Raw genomic sequence first — 22167 nt, 5'->3', positions numbered from 1 at the left:
ATGTGTTGTCTGCTCAGTGCTAATATACATTGTGCTATGCACACGGCACATATAAAATTTAAATATACAAATTGAGGAAGAGTGTTAATCTGGAAATTCTCATGATAGTGGCAACGCTATAATGTACTTAGATACTAAGAATAATAATAAACTCAGTCTTACTATAATAACCAAATGTTGCGGTACTTCTCATCTACTCTCCAAGAGTTTCTTAATCGACTTTTTAATGGAAATATCAATTCTTTTCGAAATCGAATTTGCGTCTATATAAAAAAAAGAAACTAATTATAAGACCACTTATAATTTCTTGACTGTTACATGAATTCCATAACAGCCTGTTTAAGCGAGGTATTTTGTAATATGGGTACATTTATTTATGAAGGTTTTCAATTCGAAACCGAAAAAAGAATCGTCGCGGCAAATAAGTTATATATAATTTTTTTATGAATCAGAATGGTAGACCTGGCGAACATTAATATTTATGCGACAATCACTGATATAGCGGTCAAACGGCATCCAAAATAATGCATCATTGACTTGTTCGAATAATTCTAAATTAATTGAAGCCGTAAATGTATCGTCAAAGTTTTCGTGAGGATTCGAAAAAAAATTGTTCCATGGATCTTCAAAAGTTTTCAAAATGCGCGGAACGGCATGATAGCAGAGTCGCGATTCCTTTGACATTACAAGAACATCTCCACTCCTGAGATACAGAGCACTAGGTTCTCCTTCTAGTGAACGGTGACCTATTAAAAATATAGCAGTTTGGCCGAAACTGAAATAGATAGTAGAACAAGCCGGTTATTTATAGCTAGCCATCTTTCGTCTCTTTACTTGCAACTTGTCTTAACTTAACAAGTAAGAAAACTTTAGTCGAGACTGCTCGACTAGGAGAAACCCTGAACCCTCAAATCTGATATTCTACTCACTCTGCACTTCTTTTAGGCACACATACATACACACGCACGTATTAGAACGCGCTCTGCTAACTGCGCAGTAATCAGCGACTTCGCTTGGGCTGCGATGCAGTGTGGGCAATAAAATACGAATTTATTTGTTGAATAATTTAATTTCTAGACGTACTATCTTAATGAAACTTTCAGAACTTAATCATAATGTTCAAATGTATATGCATTCCAAAGCAAATACGCCTTTCACAAAAGTGAGGGTGAGGGGGTGAATTTAGGAGTAGGGGGGTAAATTATAACAAAAATCGAAATTATATAAAATAACACATAAATCTACATTTAAAATTTGGAAGCTCTAGCTCTAAAGGTGTAGAAGATATAATTAAATAACTAGCTTTCGATAAGGTTTTTAATAGATAATAAATTTTTAGTGATAAACTCGATATGCGCGCGGTATACACGGACCTAGGAAAAAAATGCCAAGTCTCTAGCTCTTATATCTTCTGAGATCGACGCGTTCATACATACCGACAGACAGACGGGCATGGCCAAATCGACTCAGCTCGTTGCCCTGATCAAGAATACATATACCTTGTGGGGTCTGCCACGCCTCCTTCTGAATGTTACATACTTTTAACAAAACCATTATATCCTGATTTCCCATTTTCAATGGGTTCAGGGTATAAAAAATGTTAAGACAAGTTGCAAATAAACAATGAATTTAAAAAATAATGAAAACCATCGTATATACCTGTATGATAAGAGCGGTGCTTCATGATTCATCTCAGAATGATCGGTGTGTCCAGATAAATAAGTTCCAATCGGATAGTAATTGATAATTCCAGCTTGTGGAATAAAACTTGGAAACCCTAAAGTAAGAGCAAAATATTGGGACAAGCTGTCTAAATCACTTGGGAACACTGTGTGGATTGTCTTATCGTAAATCTTAGTATCCCAGTTATGATGGTACCCTAAAGTGGTCCAGCGCAACGCTGTCTTAAGACGGTGAGTAACATTTGGGTCAGTACAGTTTTGTAACTCTCCCCACCAGTCAGCTATCGTCTTAGAAGGAAAATTTTTTGCATCCAAGTTCACTATATTGGGTGGTAGCGGATAATCACGAAGGCTTCGAGCTATCCAATAACGCTGTCCTCTGTATGTAAATGGATTACGTATAATCAAAAGACCCGGATGCTTCTCAAGCACGTAACATCGCCACGTATGCCGCGGCTTCAAGCCAATCGGTAAACATAGATTATTTTGTATATTCATTCTGGAGATGTCCTTCAGCTCCACCAACTAGGATTTCAGACAAGCAAACAATAATTGTATGTCAGTTAAAAAAAAAAAAAAAAAAAAAAGTAATAAAACTCTAGGCGGGCTTCCCGACTAGAAAATCCGTGCCACTATCGATGGTAATGAGCAGTGTAAAAATCCATCCATATAGAAAATAGGCATGTAAGAAAACTCTAATCCATACTTTTCGAATACGAGATCCCCTGAACCATTTGAGGAACTAATAATTGTTTAATAATCTTCTGTACATGGACCTTCATTCAACTTTTAGATCTTGATAAGTTTGCTCCTAAGTAACTAAATATATATGTTTCCTATTTGGAGACTATAGCACTAAAGGATTTCCGATACGGGTTTTAATCGATAACAACATAACGGAAGAAGTTATCGATTTTTAAAGAAAAAGGCGATGTAACCACTGACCAGAGAGCAAGTAGACCGGACACGTAGAGTAAGGCGTTTTGCAAACTTTTTTTTTCTTTTTTTTTGAGATTGCAACCCACACAACTTAGTATTTGCTCGGCTCCTCACTACGGAAATGTACGAAAGCACAATCATTTTGCTTCATGCGCTCGACCGAGACGGCCGATGGTTAAACAAAAGATCCCTCTATGCTCAATGTTTCCCTTGCTCTCTCTCTCTCTCTCTCTCTCTCTGTGTGAGCACAAGCAGCAGCTCACGAAAATTGAAATTTCTTCTTGTTGTCTGGTTAGTGGAAAAAATATGAGAAACGCGTATTGTGTATGGCATAAGCGATTATACACATGGACGGACGGACAGTGCTATACCGACATTTAAGAAACCATTATACCCTGATTTCCCATTTTCAATGGGCTTAGAGTATAAAAAATAGTATTCTGCACATTGGCATCCTCCATTTTATACAGAATATGCAGCAGAATTGAAGTGTACTCATATTTATGCGGCCTATTTTTTTGAAATAGCTTTTCCTTAACATTTTTAACAATATTTAATTAGGTATTTTTATTAAATTAAGTGAATTATAATATAAGAATAAGATTCAGTTCCAAAAGCGACTTGTAAATGCAAGAGGCAACCGAACTTTCTGGTGCACGCAGAGTTATGCTGGAATATATGTATGTATATGTATGTACATACGAAAGTTTAGTACATGCGAAAGTTTAAGAAGTTCTCGTGGGTACATTTATCAATGTATTGATTTACGTTTTTAATTTAATAATAATATATTAATATAAGCGGAAAACAATTCATTTTTGCAACAAACAAAAGTTTTCGCAAAAGTATTCATCGTTTTTATATAATTCGAAAAATTCGCAAAGCAGTCGAAAAAAAAAGTTTTTCATTTTGCGCTAAAAATTATTCCAAAAATATAAAATATAAATATATATCTCCACGTCTAATAGTACTCCTATGAGACTCAAAAAACAAAATCAATTTTTCGATTATTCTCGATAAAAAAGTTATAGGATGAGTTATCAAAAAAAAAAATAAAGTAAACTCGTACTGCGTATGGTATACACGAGTATGCACACAAAATTTCAGCTCTCTAGCTCTTATATCTTCTGAGATCTCGGCGTTCATACGGACAGACGGACAGGGCTATATCGACTCAGCTCGTCGTGCTGATCAAGAATATATATACTTTGTGGGCTCTGCGATGATTCCTTCTGCCTGTTACATACTTTTTCACAAAACCATTATACGCTGATTTCCCATTTTTTTAAAGACATGCGTATGCATACATACATATGTACATACATACATATATATTCCAGCATAGCTCTGCGTGCACCAGAAATTTTGGTTCGGTTTACAAGTTACTTATAGAACTGAATCTTATTCCTAAATTGTAATTCATTTATGAATGTACATACATACATATATACATATGTATGTACGTTTGTATGTACATATGTACATATGCATATAAAGGATGATAGATTATGTATATACCTACATTACTCAATAAATTTTCTTGGTAGGTGTCCACGTCAATTACCCCATGAAGATCAGACAATGGGGATTTTTTTTTATAATGTTTAAAAGATTGTTTAAACATTTAAATAGTACACATACTCTAAGTAACAATGTATGATAGTGCTGCAAATCCATCGATGAAACTATCGATAGTATCGATTGCCTTTTGCTCGATAGACCAATGGAATTTTTTCTATGTCGATAGATCGCTACCTCTAAACAGAGAACACATAGACCGGACACGTAGTATCACCACTAACAGAGAGCACATAGACCGGACTCGTAGTGTAAAGTGTTTTGCACACTTTTTTTTTGACATTACGACCCACACAACTTCGTATTTGCTCGGCTCCTCACTTTTAGGTTCAGACTACGAAAATATACTGCTCTTTGCTCTCTCAACTATGTATATATAAATTAAATATGCGAAAGCGGTTTTTGGATTAAAAAAACATTTATTCACTTTCGGAGTTGGATTAGAACTAAACTTAAGAATAATTATACAAGTAATATTTATATGAAAGCTGCCGCTGCTGCTATTGGCGTCGCTGCTGCCGTGGTCACTGCTGTTGCTGCTGTTAGGTGTCTTGTGACACGATGGCTCTCACGGTGGTGCTGATCGGTGCGCTGACTCGGCGCTCGTGACGGAAATGCACACGTTGACCAGAATGTGTTTTGGCCAAGTGCATTTATCTTATTATTATTGCTGACGATAGGCTGCCACGGTTGCGGTTGCGTTGCTGTTGTATTCTGCTGACAAAGCGCACGTGTCAAAAGTGCATGCACTGGAGCCGTGATATAATTGGGCCGGTGCAATGCCCTTTTGTAGGGTCTGTCGTTAACTCTTCCCCCTTAGATGCGGACGTCCTCGGTCGCAATATAGAAAACTTGAGCATTTTCTCTCTTTTCTGCTTCGGATGTTGTGACTTGGCCTGTGGTGGCTGGGGTCTTCCGTTTCAGCAAGTATCCAACTACTGCCATAATTATCAGTAGAGTTCCAGAGAGTGTTATATTGATTGCTGCTCTTGTATCGTTGCTGCTCTTTAGGGTTTCTAATTTTCTTGTGTTGTTTAGATTTATTTCCTTGAGCATTTGCAATGAGAGGACTTCATCGATCTTGTTTGTTTCCGCCATGATTTGAAATAGCGGTGGTGTGGCTTCTGCGAAGGACATTACTTTTGATTCGTATACGTCATCTTCGATGCGTATCGTGGAGTTTTCGAATTGTACCAGGAAGGTACCATGGAGTTCTACTTCCTCTTCGTCGATCTTGATTGGTCCATTGAAATCGTTGAGCAATATTGTTCCGACGAACAGCTGTTCGTGATTGGGTACGTGTTGATTGTTGATAGCACGGCAGTTTGGAGGTTGGCTTTTCAATAGTGGCAAAGTACAAGTATCATTTCTTAAATCGACTAACTTATTTTTATTACAAATTGTTTTTTCATTGTGTGACTCACATGAGTCTCTTATGGCATAGATTGCATTTTCGCATTTTACAATATTTTCGAATTTTATTTCATTGATATAGTTTTTTCTTTTAATTGGCTTAATTAACATGGTTGTACAAACTTCATTTGAGATTAAAGGTATGTTGATTATATAGAGTATATTTTTTCCATTACTTGCGATTTTTATTTGGCTAAATTCTAAAAATTCTTCTGCATTTAAAAACATGATTTTTTCTCTTTCTAGTATCTGTTCTATTATATTGACTTCAGATTCTGACAATATTATTGAGTTTATTGTATTTGTTTTGGCCCAGTCTATGGCATGAATTAAATTAGTTAAATCGTCTTTAAAGATTTGGAGCCTGTATTTAAAAAACGTGATTTTTTCTTCTTGAATATTAGAATGATCTTTTACAATTTTCATTATGTTATTTGAGGTTTGTGTGATTTCATTGATTCTATCTTGCAATACTCTATTGATGACTACTTGTCTATTAATATTTTCTAATTGTTCATTTATTTTTGAAATTAAAACCTCATGGTCACTGTGGTCCGGTGTACCGGCCAGCCATTTCCATGCTGTTCCCAATGCATTAATTGCTCTTACCACTCTTATGGAGGGTTTGAGTCTACGCAAGTCATTTCTGACGCTATTTAGTTCATAATTTAGCAGTGGGTACATCTGGTGTGAGGTACTTATATTTTTAAGGGTTTCTTCGAAAGTTCCGAAGGTTTTTTCATATTCTGAAATGTCAAATATGTGAATGATTTTGAAAGTTCCGTTCTGCATTGCCGAAGTTCCTGTCTTTATCGGAATTAGCTGAGAGTGTGAGTAGTCGAGGATTGTGGTTATACCCAGACATAGCGGTGCGAATATCCTGTAAGTTACGTTCGAATATTATTTTTGTGGATAATTTTTCCTGAAACCGTTCTAATGGTTGAATTTCTGTTTTCTGCTACAATTTCTTTTTTGTATTTGGGTGTGAGTTTTGAACCTAGGCACTTGTTTACTTTTACATAGACTATGTCCCCTTGTTCGTAAGTTTTGGTTTAATTTAAGTCATATTTTTGTTTATCTAATAGTGTGTTGGATATTATTTTCCTATTCTCTTCTGTTTTTTCTGGGTTATCCTGAACTGTTGTGCCGAAAAATATCTCTATTGGTTTTCTTTTAGTAACTGAATGGTAGGAGGCGTTATATTCCTGTACTGCTTTAAATAGTGTATCTGTGAAACTCATATCTTTATTGTCTTGTCTTAAGCAAGTCATTATGTCTGACAGGGTGGAGTGAAATCTCTCTATTTGTCCGTTACTTGTTGAGTTATAGGGAGGGGTAGGGAGGGGTATAAACTTCGATACCTAGTTGGTCTTGCAGCAATAACTTTATAGAGGTTGAATTTAAAGCTCGCTCGTTGTCGATTACTACAGTTCTGGGCATGCCGAATGCAAATAGGAATTCTCTTAATGGGATTTTTATATCCTCTGCAGATCTTGAATTTAGAATCTTAACTTGGACGTATTTTGAAAATTTATCGATGCTAGTTAAAATAGTCTTATTTTCTGTTATATAAATATCTATATGAATGATTTCGCCTGGAAATTTGGGAATTGGTGTTACCTGAATTGCGGGATGTGGAGGGTGTCTATCATATTTTGACTCTCTGCATGTTAAGCATGATTTTGTAATTTCTTTAACTCTTTTGTGTAGTTGTGGGAAGAAATATTTTTCTAGAATTTGGGCTTTATTTTCCGATGCATTTCTGTGTGCTCGTCTATGCTCTTGTGTTATAATTTTATACTGTTCATCGACGCTCGTAATGTCTTCTACCTTTCTTTGAGTGTATCGTATTTTATAATTGGAAAAGTGAAGTGGGTAGAATTCCTGTATTTTGCCCATTATATGTTCTGGAGTAAATAAGCCGTTAATGAGTCTTGGGTCAAGTCGTTTCTTAGAAATGTCAATTAATTCGTCTTCAGTAAAGTGGGGTTGTGTTACTGTATGCCTATGGTATGTAGGGAAGGGAATTTCGAATTTATAATCGTACTTTTCGCCGATTACTATGAATAGCTGATTCTTGAAAACATTAATAGGTGTTTCTATTGTGGGGATGAGGTTGTGTGATGAACTTTCATCACTCATAACTGTGGTTTCTGTACTATTGACTTCGTTTATTGGGTTCCTTGATAAAGCGTCTGCTACTACGTTAGTGGTTCCTGGTTTATACTTTAACTCTTAATTGAACTCTTCTAAGTAACTCTTCCAACGTTTTAGTTTTCCGTTGTGATTTTTATTACTTAGAGCAAAGGTTATTGGTTGGTGGTCTGTGAATATAATAACTTTGGCAGTTCCATACAAATAAATTCAAAGGTTTTGCAGTGCCCAAACTATGGCTAGCATTTCCTTTTCGTTTGTTGCATAGTTCTCCTCTGTTTTTGACAATGTTCGTGATATAAAAGTAATGGGTCTGCCTTCTTGTTCAAGGACTGCACCGATTGCGTAATTCGAAGCATCGGTTGTTAAGTGGAATTCTTTGGAGAAGTCTGGATATTTTAAAATTAAGTCATTAGAACAAAGAGTTTGCTTTATTTTATTGAATGTTTCTATTGCCTTATTATCTAGCTTTATCTGTACTTTATCTGATGCTTTTGCTGATATACGACCATCTTCACCTCTGAGGTGAGTGGTAAGGGGTTTAGCTAGTTTTGCATAATCTTTTATGAATCTGCGGTAGTAGCCGGAGAGGCCTAAGAACGATCGTAGTTCTTTAAGAGTTTTGGGTATGGGAATCTGAAAATCGCTTCAACCTTTTCTGGATTTGTCTTAACGCCACTGTCTGAAATGGTGAATCCTAAGAAATTTACTTCCTTTTTGAAAAATTCACACTTGTCCATTTGGATTTTCATATTAGCGTTAAGTAAAATCGTGAAGACTTGTTTTAGGTGAGGAGCATGTTCGTTTTCAGTTTTGCTGAAAACAATGATGTCATCAATGTAGACATAGCAGATTTTTCCAACATGATCTCTTAGAATATCATCTAAGGCTCTTTGGAATATTGAAGGGGAATTCTTGAGACCAAAAGGTAGTCTTGTAAATTCGTACTTCCCTCCGTTAACAGAAAATGCTGTCTTTTCATGTCTGTCTCCTTCAAAGGAATTTGGTGGAAACCACTTTTGAGGTCGAGGACCGTGAAGAATTTATTATCCCCTAAGTGGGCTATGATGTCCCCTATTTCTGGCATGGGGTATCGATCGGAGATTGTGACCAGATTTAGCTTGCGATAATCAATTACATTTCTGATATATGGGTAATGCCTGCTGTAAACCGGAGTGTCGGTATTGGTTCGGATCTCTCCTACTACTTTAGTCGTGTAGGTTAATTTTTGCTCTGGGTCTGCAAATAACGGTTTAGCTTCTTGAATTAGTCGATCTATTATCTTTTTCTGGCTATCGGACATATGATTTGTTCGGACCTTTATATTGTTAACTGCTTGTGCAGGTAATTGCTTGATTCGGAATTTATTACTGCCATTTACTATTAGGATATCATTCCTGACATCGATAACAACATTGAGTTGTTTCATTGTATCATTGCCTAGAATGCCATGAAATGTTTTTAGAGTGGGCAATACGAAAAATCTGATTGGAGTGTTGAGGTTAAAAAGATTGAGCAATATATGATGAGTTATGGCTATTTTCCCGCCTATAGAATTAGCGAAAAAAGCTTCTTTGTTCTTTTTTGCGCTGGTTACTAGGGAAGATTGTATGTAATTCTGATTGGAACCTGTATCAATGAGGAAGTTCAGTACCTGTCCGTCCCTCGTTTTGCATTGGAAGTAGGGTAACGAGAAACGATTTAAGCTAAAAAATTGACATCAGACATATCAGCAATTTCTACTTGAGTCTGGTTGCCTGTGGTTGCTTCGTTCTCCTATGGTGTTTCGACGATACTTTGCTCCTCTGCAGCAGCATAGTAGGCCTGTCCACTCATACACTGTTCGTATGCCTCGGCATAAGCTTCGGTGGCGTATGCGTTTGCATATGCGTTTGCGTAAGCGTTAGCTTCATTATCTACGTTCTGCGCTTGGGTTTCCCCAGTATTTATGTGAAATTGTCGCTGTTGCTTGAATGGGTTTTCTGCCCTAGAAGATAAGGGTCTCTTCCCAGTGAATTGGTTATTATTTGGCCTATTCATATAATTCACATTCCTGGTTCTGATAGACGAGTCGACTTCTATTGGTTGTGGAGCCGGTTGTGGTTTTGGAGCTATTGGTCTTGGTGGTGCGTTAAGGAACTGTAGTGGTTGTTGGTGTATGGGTCTTGGTATGAAGCCTGAATTCTGGGGGTTAAACTTAGGCTTTGGTGGATAATACAGATCCGGATTAAAGTTGGTTCAATTTAAGACATGTGGGCTATTGTATCGAAATGAAGATTGAGTAATTCTATTTTGATGATTGTTCTTCGGAGGAAGCGGAGGGGCTCTTATAGGGTTAACGGAATTCCTAATCGACTGGTTCTCAATCAGTCGGCACAAGTGAAGAGCATGTTTAAGGTCGGTTGGCTCTTTGATGGCTTATAACCTTGGTAAGTCTCCATTGAGACCTCTGATAAACGTATCTAATGCTTTTTCCCTATAAATCTTGGTAATAGCTCTTACTGTTTCTGCAGATGAATGATGGTTATTTATCTGATTCAATATTAGAGACAGATGATAATAAACGGCTTGGTAAAATTCGTCTATTGATCGCCCATTTTGCTTAAGAGTATAGAGTTGGTACTCCAGTGTGTTAAGATCTCTGCGATCTGCGAAATGGTCAGTGAGACATTGGGATATGGCTTTCCAATTTAGTGGGGTATTATATGCTTCTAACACAGCATCGGCTTCGCCAACTACTTTACTTCTTACTACCATTAAGATACCATAATGCTTTGGTGTTCCCAATACAGTAGAGTAGGCCTCAAATATCCTGTCTACACTTTTGCGCCATGAAGTGAATTCTGCTCTATTCCCAGAAAAGTCTTTTAAAACTCTTACAACGTCTGGTAACTGTCTAGTTCGTTGATTCGTCCCATATATTCTGAGAGAATCGTCTGATCTTGCTCGACTGAGACGGTCGTAGCTGGCTTAAGTAACTCGTCACCTTTCTCAGACAATATCTTCCTAAGGTATCTCTCTATCGTACTCTCAATTGGTTCAGTCAAGTAAGTTGGTTTTATGGCACCTGTACTGGTGGATGGGAGTGAATTTTCTGGTAGTGGCATGTTTATTTTAGAGAATGCGGTCGTTAGTTCGTCAATGGTCACGGACAGATTCAAAGAGTTTTTATCGAATCGGAAAATGGTGGTGGTTTGTTTTCAGAAGATGTTCTTGGAATCTTAATTTATGTTAGTAAATTCCTACGCGATCAACGCAGTGATCTTCCTGGCTATTATTGTATGGCTTCACGGGCCATACGCTATACCGGGCAACTAGATGTCGCTCAGTAGTACAATTTTAGAGTTTTCTTAAATACTAAGTGTTAGAGTTCAATATTTCTTGTGTTTTCCTTAATTTCTAGGTGAATTGTTTAATATTTTTGTTGCTTATTTCTTTTTTTTTTCCAAATCTTATTCACTATGCTTACAATATAATTTTCAGCATCGTTGACTCCCACGATGATGGTCCGGATTGCTCTCTTTCGTCAGATTCCAGTATTAGTGGTGTCTCCGTTACTAAAGATCCTGCGACGCACACTGATTACGCGGTACCCTACGGGCGGACACTTATAGGGTGGCAACAATGTTTTTGACCCACGACCGTACCTCGTTTACGTATTTAGAGTCACTCTTTCACGAACACGGTGTAGCTGCGGATTAGGAACTATTACGGATCGTTCGCATGCTCCCGTTAGCTACGGATTAGGTACTAACGTTTCGATAGTTGCGGATTAGGCACTAAGGATTTTCGTCGCGTTCACTAGCAGCTATATTTCGTTATAGGTGCTCTCGCGAACAATAGTTGATACTAAGTTTTTCGACGCGTAAACTTTCTAGGATAACAATCGCGGGTCCCTGCTCGGGCGCCAATTAAATATGCGAAAGCGGTTTTTGGATTAAAAAAACATTTATTCACTTTCGGAGTTGGATTAGAACTAAAGTTAAGAATACTTATACAAGTAATATTTATATGAAAGCTGCCGCTGCTGCTATTGGCGTCGCTGCTGCCGTGGTCACTGCTGTTGCTGCTGTTAGGTGTCTTGTGACACGATGGCTCTCACGGTGGTGCTGATCGGTGCGCTGACTCGGCGCTCGTGGCAGAAATGCACACGTTGACCAGAATGTGTTTTGGCGAAGTGCATTGATCTTATTATTATTGCTGACGATAGGCTGCCACGGTTGCGGTTGCGTTGCTGTTGTATTCTGCTGACAAAGCGAACGTGTCAAAAGTGCATGCACTGGAGCCGCGATATAATTGGGCCGGTGCAATGCCCTTTTGTAGGGTCTGTCGTTAACTTATATGTATGCGTTCTTTTTGCATTTATATGAATGTATGTATGTATTTACATGTACACGAAGGCAAATATCATTTTTTTTTTTCGAGTTTTTTAGTCAAACTCTCTTTTGCTGAGAGTCTTTGGGTGAGCGAAAATCAAAAAAATTACTCTTACGCGTCACACGAATGAGTCACTGCAATGCGTCTGACCGAAACCGATTCCAAACAAAACAAAGAGAGCCGCTCAGAGCGAGATCGTTTCTGCAGAATATTTTCGTTTATGTTACGAAGCAGGGCATATACGAAAAAACGATCAACTATCATTTGCGAGCTCTGGTTTCTACGGTTCATACTCTGAACCCATTGAAAATGGGAAATCTGGGTATAATGGTTTAGTTGAATTGTAATTGTCACAAGGAGGCGTGGCAGACCCCACAAAGTATATATGTAAGTTAAGACTATCGACAATCTAATACTAAATTGTTACTAAATTATATAAAATACTAGCTGGCCCGGCAAACGTTGCATTGCCCTGTCCATTATTTCTAGTTAAAAAATTGTTGAAAGCTATGTTGTTCAGGTTGGGATACACTCTGATTAATTTATTAATCGAATTTTGATTCAAGCACCTTGTGGTAAACGACATTCTTTGTTTTTTGGTCAGGTGTAAGAACAAATAATGCGGATGGTTTGCCAGCACGTAAGCATGTCACGTACAATTGACCATAAGAAAAACACGCATTTTCTGCCACAAATAGTCAAAGATTGGCCCTGTGATTTGTTGATCGTCATGGCGAAGGCAAGACGAATCGGGAATTGAATTCGTTTAAACTCAAAGGGCATATCTGTTGGGATCATCGGCATCGTAGGAATAAGAACTTTCTCATCTTTAAATTTTCTTTTGAGTATCGACGCGTGAATCACATTGCTCATCAGTTCCATTGCACAGTTTTGGTTGGTTTAAATTTCTAAGCATGATAACTACCGAGCCAACCTTCAGTTGTAAATTTTGCGGTGGTAAACAAGGGACATCCAAGGAGTTCAAAAATTCAATTTTTACAGACAGTTGAAGTTTGGTCACATATCGCCGCAGATTTCATGTTTTGAGGCAAGCGTTTATTTCGTCGGCAGCAGTGGTTCTTGGAATTACTGTCGTCGGAAATAATAAATAATAATAATAAAATCATTGAACCATTTCTTATTGCCGTTTCACGGGCTGCCTCTCTTTGAGAAGCACGGACTAAGGCCCTTCTCTGTTGGGTACTAACGCGGCGCCTTCCTCGGGCGGTTTCTCGTTCTTCGTCTTAATTGACTCGCGATATTCCTTTGCCTAATTGCATCATGGGTCCGCAGGGAAAGATTAGATCTTCTAGGGCACGGCATTTTGATTAATAGTAATACTGAATATGCCGTCGCACAAAACCACTTAAAACAATCGAGAAATGTAAATATAAATAATTTACACAAATTTATGTTTGAGGCAAACAAATACCTGAATTTTCGAGATATTTAGCTTCTATATGTACGCGTATAATTTTTATCAAATGTGCTTTTTTATGAATAGTCAGGTTCTTTTTTCTTCTTTTCTTTTATATATATAGATATTATTATATTTTTTGTTTTTTGAATCTCATAGGAGCACTATTAGACGTGGAGACTTCGGATTTACTGTGTATATACATATGATGAATCCAAACATTTTGTAATCAACAGATTTTGGATACCACACCCCCTTCGCTCCCAATTTGTAAAAAACTTATTTAAATTACTAGAGACTTGTGCTTTGGAATGAACACACACACACCATATGGTTACGCCCTGAAAATTTCATTAGGATCGTATGTTTACAAAAGAAGTTATTCACCAAGTAAATTCTCATACTATTGCCCACACTGCAGCGCAGCCCAAGCGCAGTCGCTGCTTACTGTAGTAATTTGAAGTCCAGCATTTGCATTTGGTTGATCTTGTGAATATGTTTGATTGTGTGTATGCAGGGGATACGATGCTCGCAGTTATGGGATATCACTTGTAGAAGCATTTGTGTGCCTATGTGCCTGTGGCAACTTAGAATTGTGCGGACGATTTTGGGTTCGAGTTGAAGAGGCGCGCTTATATTTAAGTATCTGACTAACTAAAGTGACAAGCACACTTGCACTTTTTATGTTTTTCTTTACTTGCATGCACCTGTATATGTATGTACATACATATATGAAAATCGCATGTCATTTTGCCTACTGAGCTTAATCAGTTTTTACCATAGCTCGCAAATAACTGTTGACACTTTTTCGTTGTCTGCAAATAAGTGTCTTTCACGCACTTAATTAAAAAGATTTAAACAGAAACTGAATTTGTCGCGTCTGGCTTAGCTCGCTCGCACTCTAAGCGAGGCAGTTATTTCGTTTCGCTCAAGTCACTGATCGTTTGCTTGAGTTATATGAAGCGTTTGTATGGGTAATTACACGCTATGTTTGCGTTCTTTTTGCATTTATATGAATGTATGCATGTATGTATTTACATGTACACGAAGGCAAAGATCATTTCTGTCGAGTTATTTTAGTCAAACTGTCTTTTGCTGAGAGTCTTTGGGTGAGCGAAAATCCAATTACTCTTACGCGTTACACGAATGAGTCACTGCAATGCGTCTGACCGAAACCAATTCTAAACAAAACAAGTAAGAAAGCTCTAGTCGAGACTGCTCGACTACGAGATCCCCTGAACCCTACAAGCAACTGATATTTCAATAATAATTAGCACCCACACACGCACTCATGCAAACAAAGACACGCATACACACACACACTCACATATACAGGGGATTGCGCTTGGGTTGCGCTGCAGTGTTGGCAATATTATGAGAATTTATTTGTTGAATAATTTAATTTCTAGACGTACGATCGTAATGAAACTTTCAGAACGTATTCATATTGTTTAAATGTATGTGTATACCGAAGCACAAGTCTCTAGTATTTGATATACGACTTTTACAAAGATTAGGGTGAGGGGGTGGATTTGGGGGTGAAGGGTAAATTTTAACAAAAACCGAAATTGTATGACATGCGTCTTAATATACATTTTAAATTTGGAGACTCTAGCTTGAAAGATGTAGGAGATAAAAATTTTTTAGTGATCTTCGATAAGGTTTTTTATCGATAAAAAAGTATCGGAATGAGTTATCGTTTTTTAGTGATAAACTCGATATCCGCGTGATATATACGGACATTTTAAAAAAAAGTTGAAGTCTGTAGCTCTTGTATCTTCTGAAATCGACGCGTTCAAACATACGGACAGACGGACGGACGGACGGACGGACAGACAGACGGACAGGGCCAAATCGACTCAGCTCGTCGCCCTGATCAAGAATATATATACTTTGTGGGGTCTGCCACGCCTCCTTCTGCCTGTTACATACATTTTAACAAAACCATTATACCCTAATTTCCCATTTTCAATGGGTTCAGGGTATAAAAACGATCAACTATCATTTGCGAGCACTCGTTTCTACGGTTCATACCCTGAACCCTCTCGATGCTCTCTGCTCTCTCAAATGTGTATATGTGTGTATGCATGTGAGCACAAGCAGCAGCTCTGAGCTGCCAGCTCACGAAAATTGAGATTTCTTCGCAGCAAGAACCCATGTCTTCCCTTCTGTGTTAAGAGTATACCGAACTTATCAAACCGTTTGCCAAGCTCGTACAAAATATGTACATATATGTGTTTCGGATATTATTTGTGGAAAGGGTATGAAAGCGTTGGTGCTCATAGTGAAAATGCTTTCGCGACGAATGTGCACGCACACACTCTCCCTTGCTACATGTATTATGAGCATTTGCATTTGGTTGATCTTGAGAAATGCCTCACACTTATATGTACATATGATAAAGATCCTACGTCGGATGGGTTCCAATATGATTGCCGCTAAGCAAATACTGAGCTCCAAGATCAGCACCTAAAACCAAATATGACCTATGGCAGTGGCTGTTGCATGGTTGGGCCTGCAGGTCGGGTTTGGGAGTTGGATACTTAGTTTTCATTGATGGTAATATGAACAATAACATGTACCTATCCTTTTTGAAGAAGAATTTGCTCCAAAATGCAGAAGAACTGGGTCTAGAAGGGCGATCCCGATTGCATCAGACAAATGACCAAAACAATAAACCGGGTATTGACTAGTCCTGGTTGATCTGGAACAGTCCAAATGTGGTATATCCGCTGGCCCAGTGGTCATAGCTGAACGTTATAGAAAAATTGTGGGCAAAATTGGGCGTGGCCATTCGGAAATGGTCAATATTCAATAAAAATGACCTCAAAACAGCCCTGTTGGAGGATTGGCCAAAAATCTCTAGCAGAATCACCCGAAAATGAGTAAACTCGATGGAATCACTATTCAAAGAGGTGATTAAACAAAGTCATTGAAAGTGAAGTGCACGAAATAAGCTGTGACATGGAAAAGGGCTGTTTTTTTAGTTTTCTTTAGTTTTTAATCTTATTAATTATAATAGAAAAATAATTTAAATCGTTAATACATAATGAATAACCAATAAATAAGACCTCATTTAAATTTTTTGGATATCTTTACTGGTTTAGCGGGAATACGGTTTCAAAGTTTTACTATGTTGCTGCACGAAATAAGGTGTGAGCCTCTTCAATTCGAACCCAATCTACTCTTTTTTTTTTAATGTAGTACCAGAATAAGCTCAGTGGGCAAAATGTGATTCGATCCCTTGCACCTGTTCTTATGTGTACAAATACAGGAGCATGCTAAAAGACTTATCAAATGTATTGGGAAGTGCACTTGTCACTTTATATAGTCAGCTTCTTAATTATAAGCGCGCCTCGCATGAGTACACACAATCAAATGTACACATACATATACATACATATGTATGTATGTGAGCACTTCTTATGGTCGACCAAATGCAAATGCTGGGCTTTAAAATTTCTACAAGCAGCAAGAGCTTCGCACACAGGCATACAAATGCTCATGATACATGTAGCAACGAAGACTGTGTGTGTGCATGCTCATCGCGGAAACATTTTTATTATGAGCACCAACACTTATATCCTTTTTAAAAATAATCATGAAAAAGCTAGCATATTGTATGAACGTGGCAAACGCTTTACAAATTTCGGTATACCCTTCACTCAAAAGGAAAGAGCTGGGATCGTCTCGAACAAAAACTTCAATTTTTGTGCGCGACTGAGAGTGATGTTTTTAGTGACCATAGAGAGCGAGAGAGAGGGACTGAGAGAGAGAGAGAGAGAGACAGAGCCGAGCAAATACGAAGTATTGTGGTCGTCCAACTTAACAGTTTCGAGCTGTAGAAAAATTTGTTCTACATGTCTAGTCTATGTGTTTTCTGGTCATTGTTAGTGTCAAAACTAATGCAGTAAAAAATGAAGTGGGAACATTGTATTAATTTTTATCGATTATATTACCGATAATTTTGTTACCACTTATTCTCTCTTGATTTCGTGAAACTCTAACTTTATCTTATGAAGCCAGAGAAAATTAACAGCCTTTGAAGACTATTAAACAGCAAACTGGACATCAAAAAGTCTTTTAAGATTTATTGAACGCTGCAAAACAAAACAATATAATATTTTACAACAGTTTTTTATTAGACAATGTGAAAGATAACAATACGTAAAGTGCTGTTCAAGTGTATAAAAATGGTAATTAACAGTGTGTACATGTATAACTCGAGTGAGTAGTAATGTCTTACGTTTATTAAATTGTTCAAATCATATTCACACTTATCATTGAGGTCTTCTAGTATGTGCTGGTTAAAGTTTAAAGTTTCATAGCCTTTATTTAATGTAGGTATATCATAATTGTACCACTAAACAAATGTTTAGATGTTGCTCGAACTTGCTTTTTCTTAATACACAAACTTTGTTCGTAAACATGTACTACACACATACAATATCGCTATATATACATACATATAATATACTTAAAATCGCTGGCAAAAATAAATAAGAATTTAAAAGTATTGGTCTTTTCGATGTAGGTCAAGGTAATTTAATACATACATTCAGCATTCGGCTAGTGGTTGCACATAATTGTTAATTTAATACTCTTGATAAAAATTTCAAATAATTTATAAAACCTTAGGTTAGACTCCTCGGCTAAAAAAATTCGAAATCAAACTTCTGTTATAAACATTCATGAAAATACATACATTGGTATATACATGCATACAGTGGCTCAAAGCTTATTTGACCCAACGTAAAAAAAAATTTCATTTGCTAATTACTTTATACCCAATACAAAGTTTTGAAAAATTCAAACGAGGAATTGTTATTTCAATATCAAGTTAATAGAAAACATAACTTTTTTATTCATTTTAAAAAAATAACAGTAAAAAAATAACAAAAACTAAAATAACTCATAAATTCAATGTCACAGCTTATTTGACCCAGTACTTATTTTAAACAGTAGTTTTAATATTATGCCTATTTTATTTTTTTAAATTTAATATTTTGTATGACCTCCTTGTTGGTCTAATACAGCCTTAAGTCTTGCAGGCATTGAAGCCACCAATTTTTTTGTTGTTTCGGGCCGGATTTTCCCCTATTCCTCGACTAATGCCTTTTTTAGCTCATTTTTGTTGGAAATATTCCGGGACCTGATATTGGTGTCTAAAATGGCCCACAAATTTTCAATAACATTAAGATCCGGGAACTGTGCTGGCGGTTTGAGGTTATGCGGGCAGTTCCATACCAACCAAGACTGAACGACACCCGATGTGTGCTTAGGGTCGTTGTCTTGATAAAATGTAAAATCCTCTTTCAGGGCCAGATATTCAGCACTTTGGATAAGATTTTCCTTCAAAACGTTCAAGTACATGTTCTTGTCCATTGTGCTTTCAATAAAAGCCAGTTTTCCCACTCCAAAGGTAGACATACCGGCCCAAACCATCACTGACCTTCCACCATGCTTTACTGTGGGTTTCAGGTGCTTCTCTTGTAGCTCCGTATTCGCTTGTCGCAAGACGTAGGGCCTCCCATCCGAGCCAAATATGTTGAACTTGGACTCGTCATCAGTTTTTGGAGTTGGGGTTTTCCTTTATTTGACGCACAATGTATCGCTCATCTGTTGCATTGAAAATTTTGTTTGGAGCTGTTCTTCCCTTATTATCCACTCTGTTTTCAAAAACTAATCAGGTTATTATGTTTTTTACTGTAGATTCGGGTAAATTAACAATCTCTTTTTGCGCCGTGAAATTCCATTTTGAAAGTGGTGTAGCACCAATTCCCGCTGCTGTATTGTTGTGCGCTTTCCCATTTTCGCAAACACGTGTTTTCTTAACAAAATCTCACTTTAAATGGTAAAAATTCACATTGCGAATTCAATAATCAAAACAAAACCTGAAAAAGTACCGTTTGTTTCCATTTTACGCGATTGTAACTGTCCTTCAAACAGTGTGGGTCAACTAAGCTGTGACATTGAATTTATGAGTTGTTTTAGTTTTTGTTATTTTTTTACTCTTATTTTTTTTTAAATTAATAAAAAAGTTGTTTTCCATTAATTTAATATTGAAATAACAATTCCTCGTTTGAATTTTTCAAAAATTTGTATTGGGTATAAAGTAATGAGCAAATGAAATTTTTATTTCACGTTGGGTTAAATAAGCTGTGAGCAACTGTATGTATATGTACATATGCAGAAATAGATTATTCACCACAATTTACTCTGCCATTCCGTACCCCTGAAACATTTTCAAAAACTCACTGTAACTCAAATTAAAACAAGTAAGAAAGCTCTAGTCGAGACTGCTCGACTACGAGAACCCCTGAACTCTTCGAGCAAATGAGATATCCATAATAATTCGCAAACACACACTCACATACACAGGCGAAATGCGCTTGGGTTGCACTGCAATGTTGGCAATATTATGAGAACTTATATGTTGAATAATTTAATTTCTGGACGGACAATCCTTATGAAACTTTCAGAACGTTATCATAATGTTCAAATGTATTTGCATTCCAAAGCACAAGTCTCTAGTATTTTTTACAAACATGAGGGTGAGGGGGTGGATATACGAGTGGGGGGTAAATTTTAATAAAGGCCGAAATTCTATGAAATGCGTCTTAATATATATTTAAGATTTGGAGACTCTAGCTTTAATGTTGTAGGAGATATAATTTTTTAAGTGATCTTCGATCAGATTTTTATCGATAACAAAATAACGGGATGAGTTATCGATTTTTAGTGATAAACTCGATATGCGCGCGCTATGTACGGACACTTAAAAAAAATTTGAATTCTCTAGCTCTTATATCTTCTGAAATCGACGCGTTCGAACATACGGACAGGGCTAAATCGACTCAGCTCGTCGCCCGGATCAAGAATATATATATATGTATATACTTTGTGGGGTCTGCCACGCCTCATTCTGTCTGTTACATACATTTTAACAAAACCATTATACCCTGATTTCCCATTTTCAATGGGTTCAGGGTATAAAAAAAGTATGTATGTATATAGTTTTTATGACAGCTGACATTTTATCTACACAATAGCCATCATATTTTATTTGAATATGATTGTTAAAAAACAAAAATATTAACATATCGCCATTCGTATCGGATACAATTCGTATGGTCTTTTCAGAATTTTAATTGACTATTATTGTTAAAAAAAAAAACAAACAAAAATATTACCATATCGCCATTCGTATCGGATATAATTCGTATGGTCTTTTCAGAATTTGTGGCGATAGGAGAGTTGCAAAAACATCAACTCAAAATACCCATGAAGTATGGTGGATAATATGAGACCGCTTCACATAGCGGAACATTGGAATTATGAAGGCTATCAGAATATCTTTTGGTAGACAGTAGAGGGCTGCATGGCCGCACTCGTAATCTGGCAAAATAGAGTCCATTCGAGATGAGACTGAGTGAGTGAGTCCGAGGCAGAATATGGTTGAGTGAGCTGGAGTGCACATGGACTCCATGACTCATAACCCTCTGCCTTCAGTATAGTCAATAAGAATAAATAAGACCTAAAGAGGGATACAACAGTTATCCGAAGAATATTGGCGTCGAGTGACTCGAGTCTTCGAGTGCATATATCTTCGTGTCAACACTTCGTATTTGCTCAACTCCGTCGCTTGAGGTTGGATCAGTGAAATAATCTCATACCAAAATCAGTACGCTGCCAGCCCTCTAACGAAAAGCATGCGTTTTAATATGAAGCCTAACTGCGCGCCTATTTTTTCATGTTCTGTCTCTTTCTATGCCCTTTCCTTTTAGAGAGTATATGTAACTCTTGAAAGAGTTTGCCATGCTCATGCAAAATGTTAGTGTTTTCATGTCATTATCTTATATATCGATCCATAATTTTATTACCTTTTATATTAATTGTAATTTGCTTTATACAAAATATCTAATTGAGCAAATAATAATACTCCTAACGAGTTTATTTAGATCTTGCATAACTAAATTACATTGGATTTCGTTTGGTCGTTATTTGTGTGAAGGGTATGAAAGCGTTGGTGCGGATAAAGAATATGTATTCGCTACGAAATTGTAACGGCAAATTTTCCGTTGGTCGGCCGTCTGGCTTGCACACACACGATTACATTGCCCTTCGTTTTTTCGTTATTTTTTTTCTCTGCTAGCAGCGACGCCACTCATATACTCAGTGAAGCAACTCATATACCTGGCCTCATATTCATTCGACTCTTTCTCGTTCAATAGAATATTGTGCCTCTGAGTCATATACGAGCGCACTCACTCATACAATTTCTGATTTGGCCTCGGTTCCGCTCAATTCAATATGAGCACTGTTATTTCGAGTACGTTTTTTTGGCACTCATGCAGCCCTCTAGTAAACAGTATGTTCAAGCGCATTGCTAGTGATTATGGTGGTTTTCAAAATCAGTGAAACTCAAGCCAAACTTTTGTGAAAGAGGCGACTGATTACAGTAATCACTGCAATTGATCGAATGATTTAAAAAAAAAAAAAAAGAGATATGGGTATTGTGTAATATTAGTTTTACTGCCAGTATAAATGCAATTTTTGCACCATTATTAAAGCTGAAAAAATTAAATTTAAAATATTCACGCGTGT

General features: G+C 37.0%; 2 protein-coding genes across 2 annotated transcripts in view; both read right to left on the bottom strand.

The window, feature by feature from the left end:
* The window catches only part of LOC108658109 (uncharacterized), a 205544-nt gene that overhangs the window by 39321 nt on the left and 144056 nt on the right, over positions 1-22167 (bottom strand). The gene's annotated exons all lie outside the window — the stretch shown is intronic.
* AlkB (alpha-ketoglutarate-dependent dioxygenase AlkB) lies at positions 352-4300 on the bottom strand. The gene is made up of 3 exons (XM_089264679.1): positions 4144-4300; positions 1660-2207; positions 352-775 (listed from the first exon to the last, which is right to left on the bottom strand). Exons 1-3 carry the CDS (start codon positions 4243-4245, stop codon positions 442-444), a joined length of 984 nt encoding a protein of 327 aa, XP_089120805.1. The 5' UTR covers positions 4246-4300; the 3' UTR covers positions 352-441.

Source organism: Drosophila navojoa, chromosome X (genome assembly GCF_054131105.1).
Source record: "Drosophila navojoa isolate 15081-1374.11 chromosome X, UAZ_NAV_1.0, whole genome shotgun sequence".
In the NCBI taxonomy this organism is placed as follows: domain Eukaryota; kingdom Metazoa; phylum Arthropoda; class Insecta; order Diptera; family Drosophilidae; genus Drosophila; species Drosophila navojoa.
This window is presented reverse-complemented; position numbering and strand designations above follow the sequence as displayed.

What these genes read in the sequence shown, in the direction of transcription:
- AlkB (XM_089264679.1), bottom strand. Translation starts at nt 4,245, where the DNA reads ATGTTTAAACAATCTTTTAAACATTATAAAAAAAAATCCCCATTGTCT. An exon ending in AAGAAAATTTATTGAGTAAT is followed by an intron (nt 2,208 to 4,143) that starts GTAGGTATATAC and finishes CTGAAATCCTAG; the next exon opens with TTGGTGGAGCTGAAGGACAT. An exon ending in GCACCGCTCTTATCATACAG is followed by an intron (nt 776 to 1,659) that starts GTATATACGATG and finishes TATCTATTTCAG; the next exon opens with TTTCGGCCAAACTGCTATAT.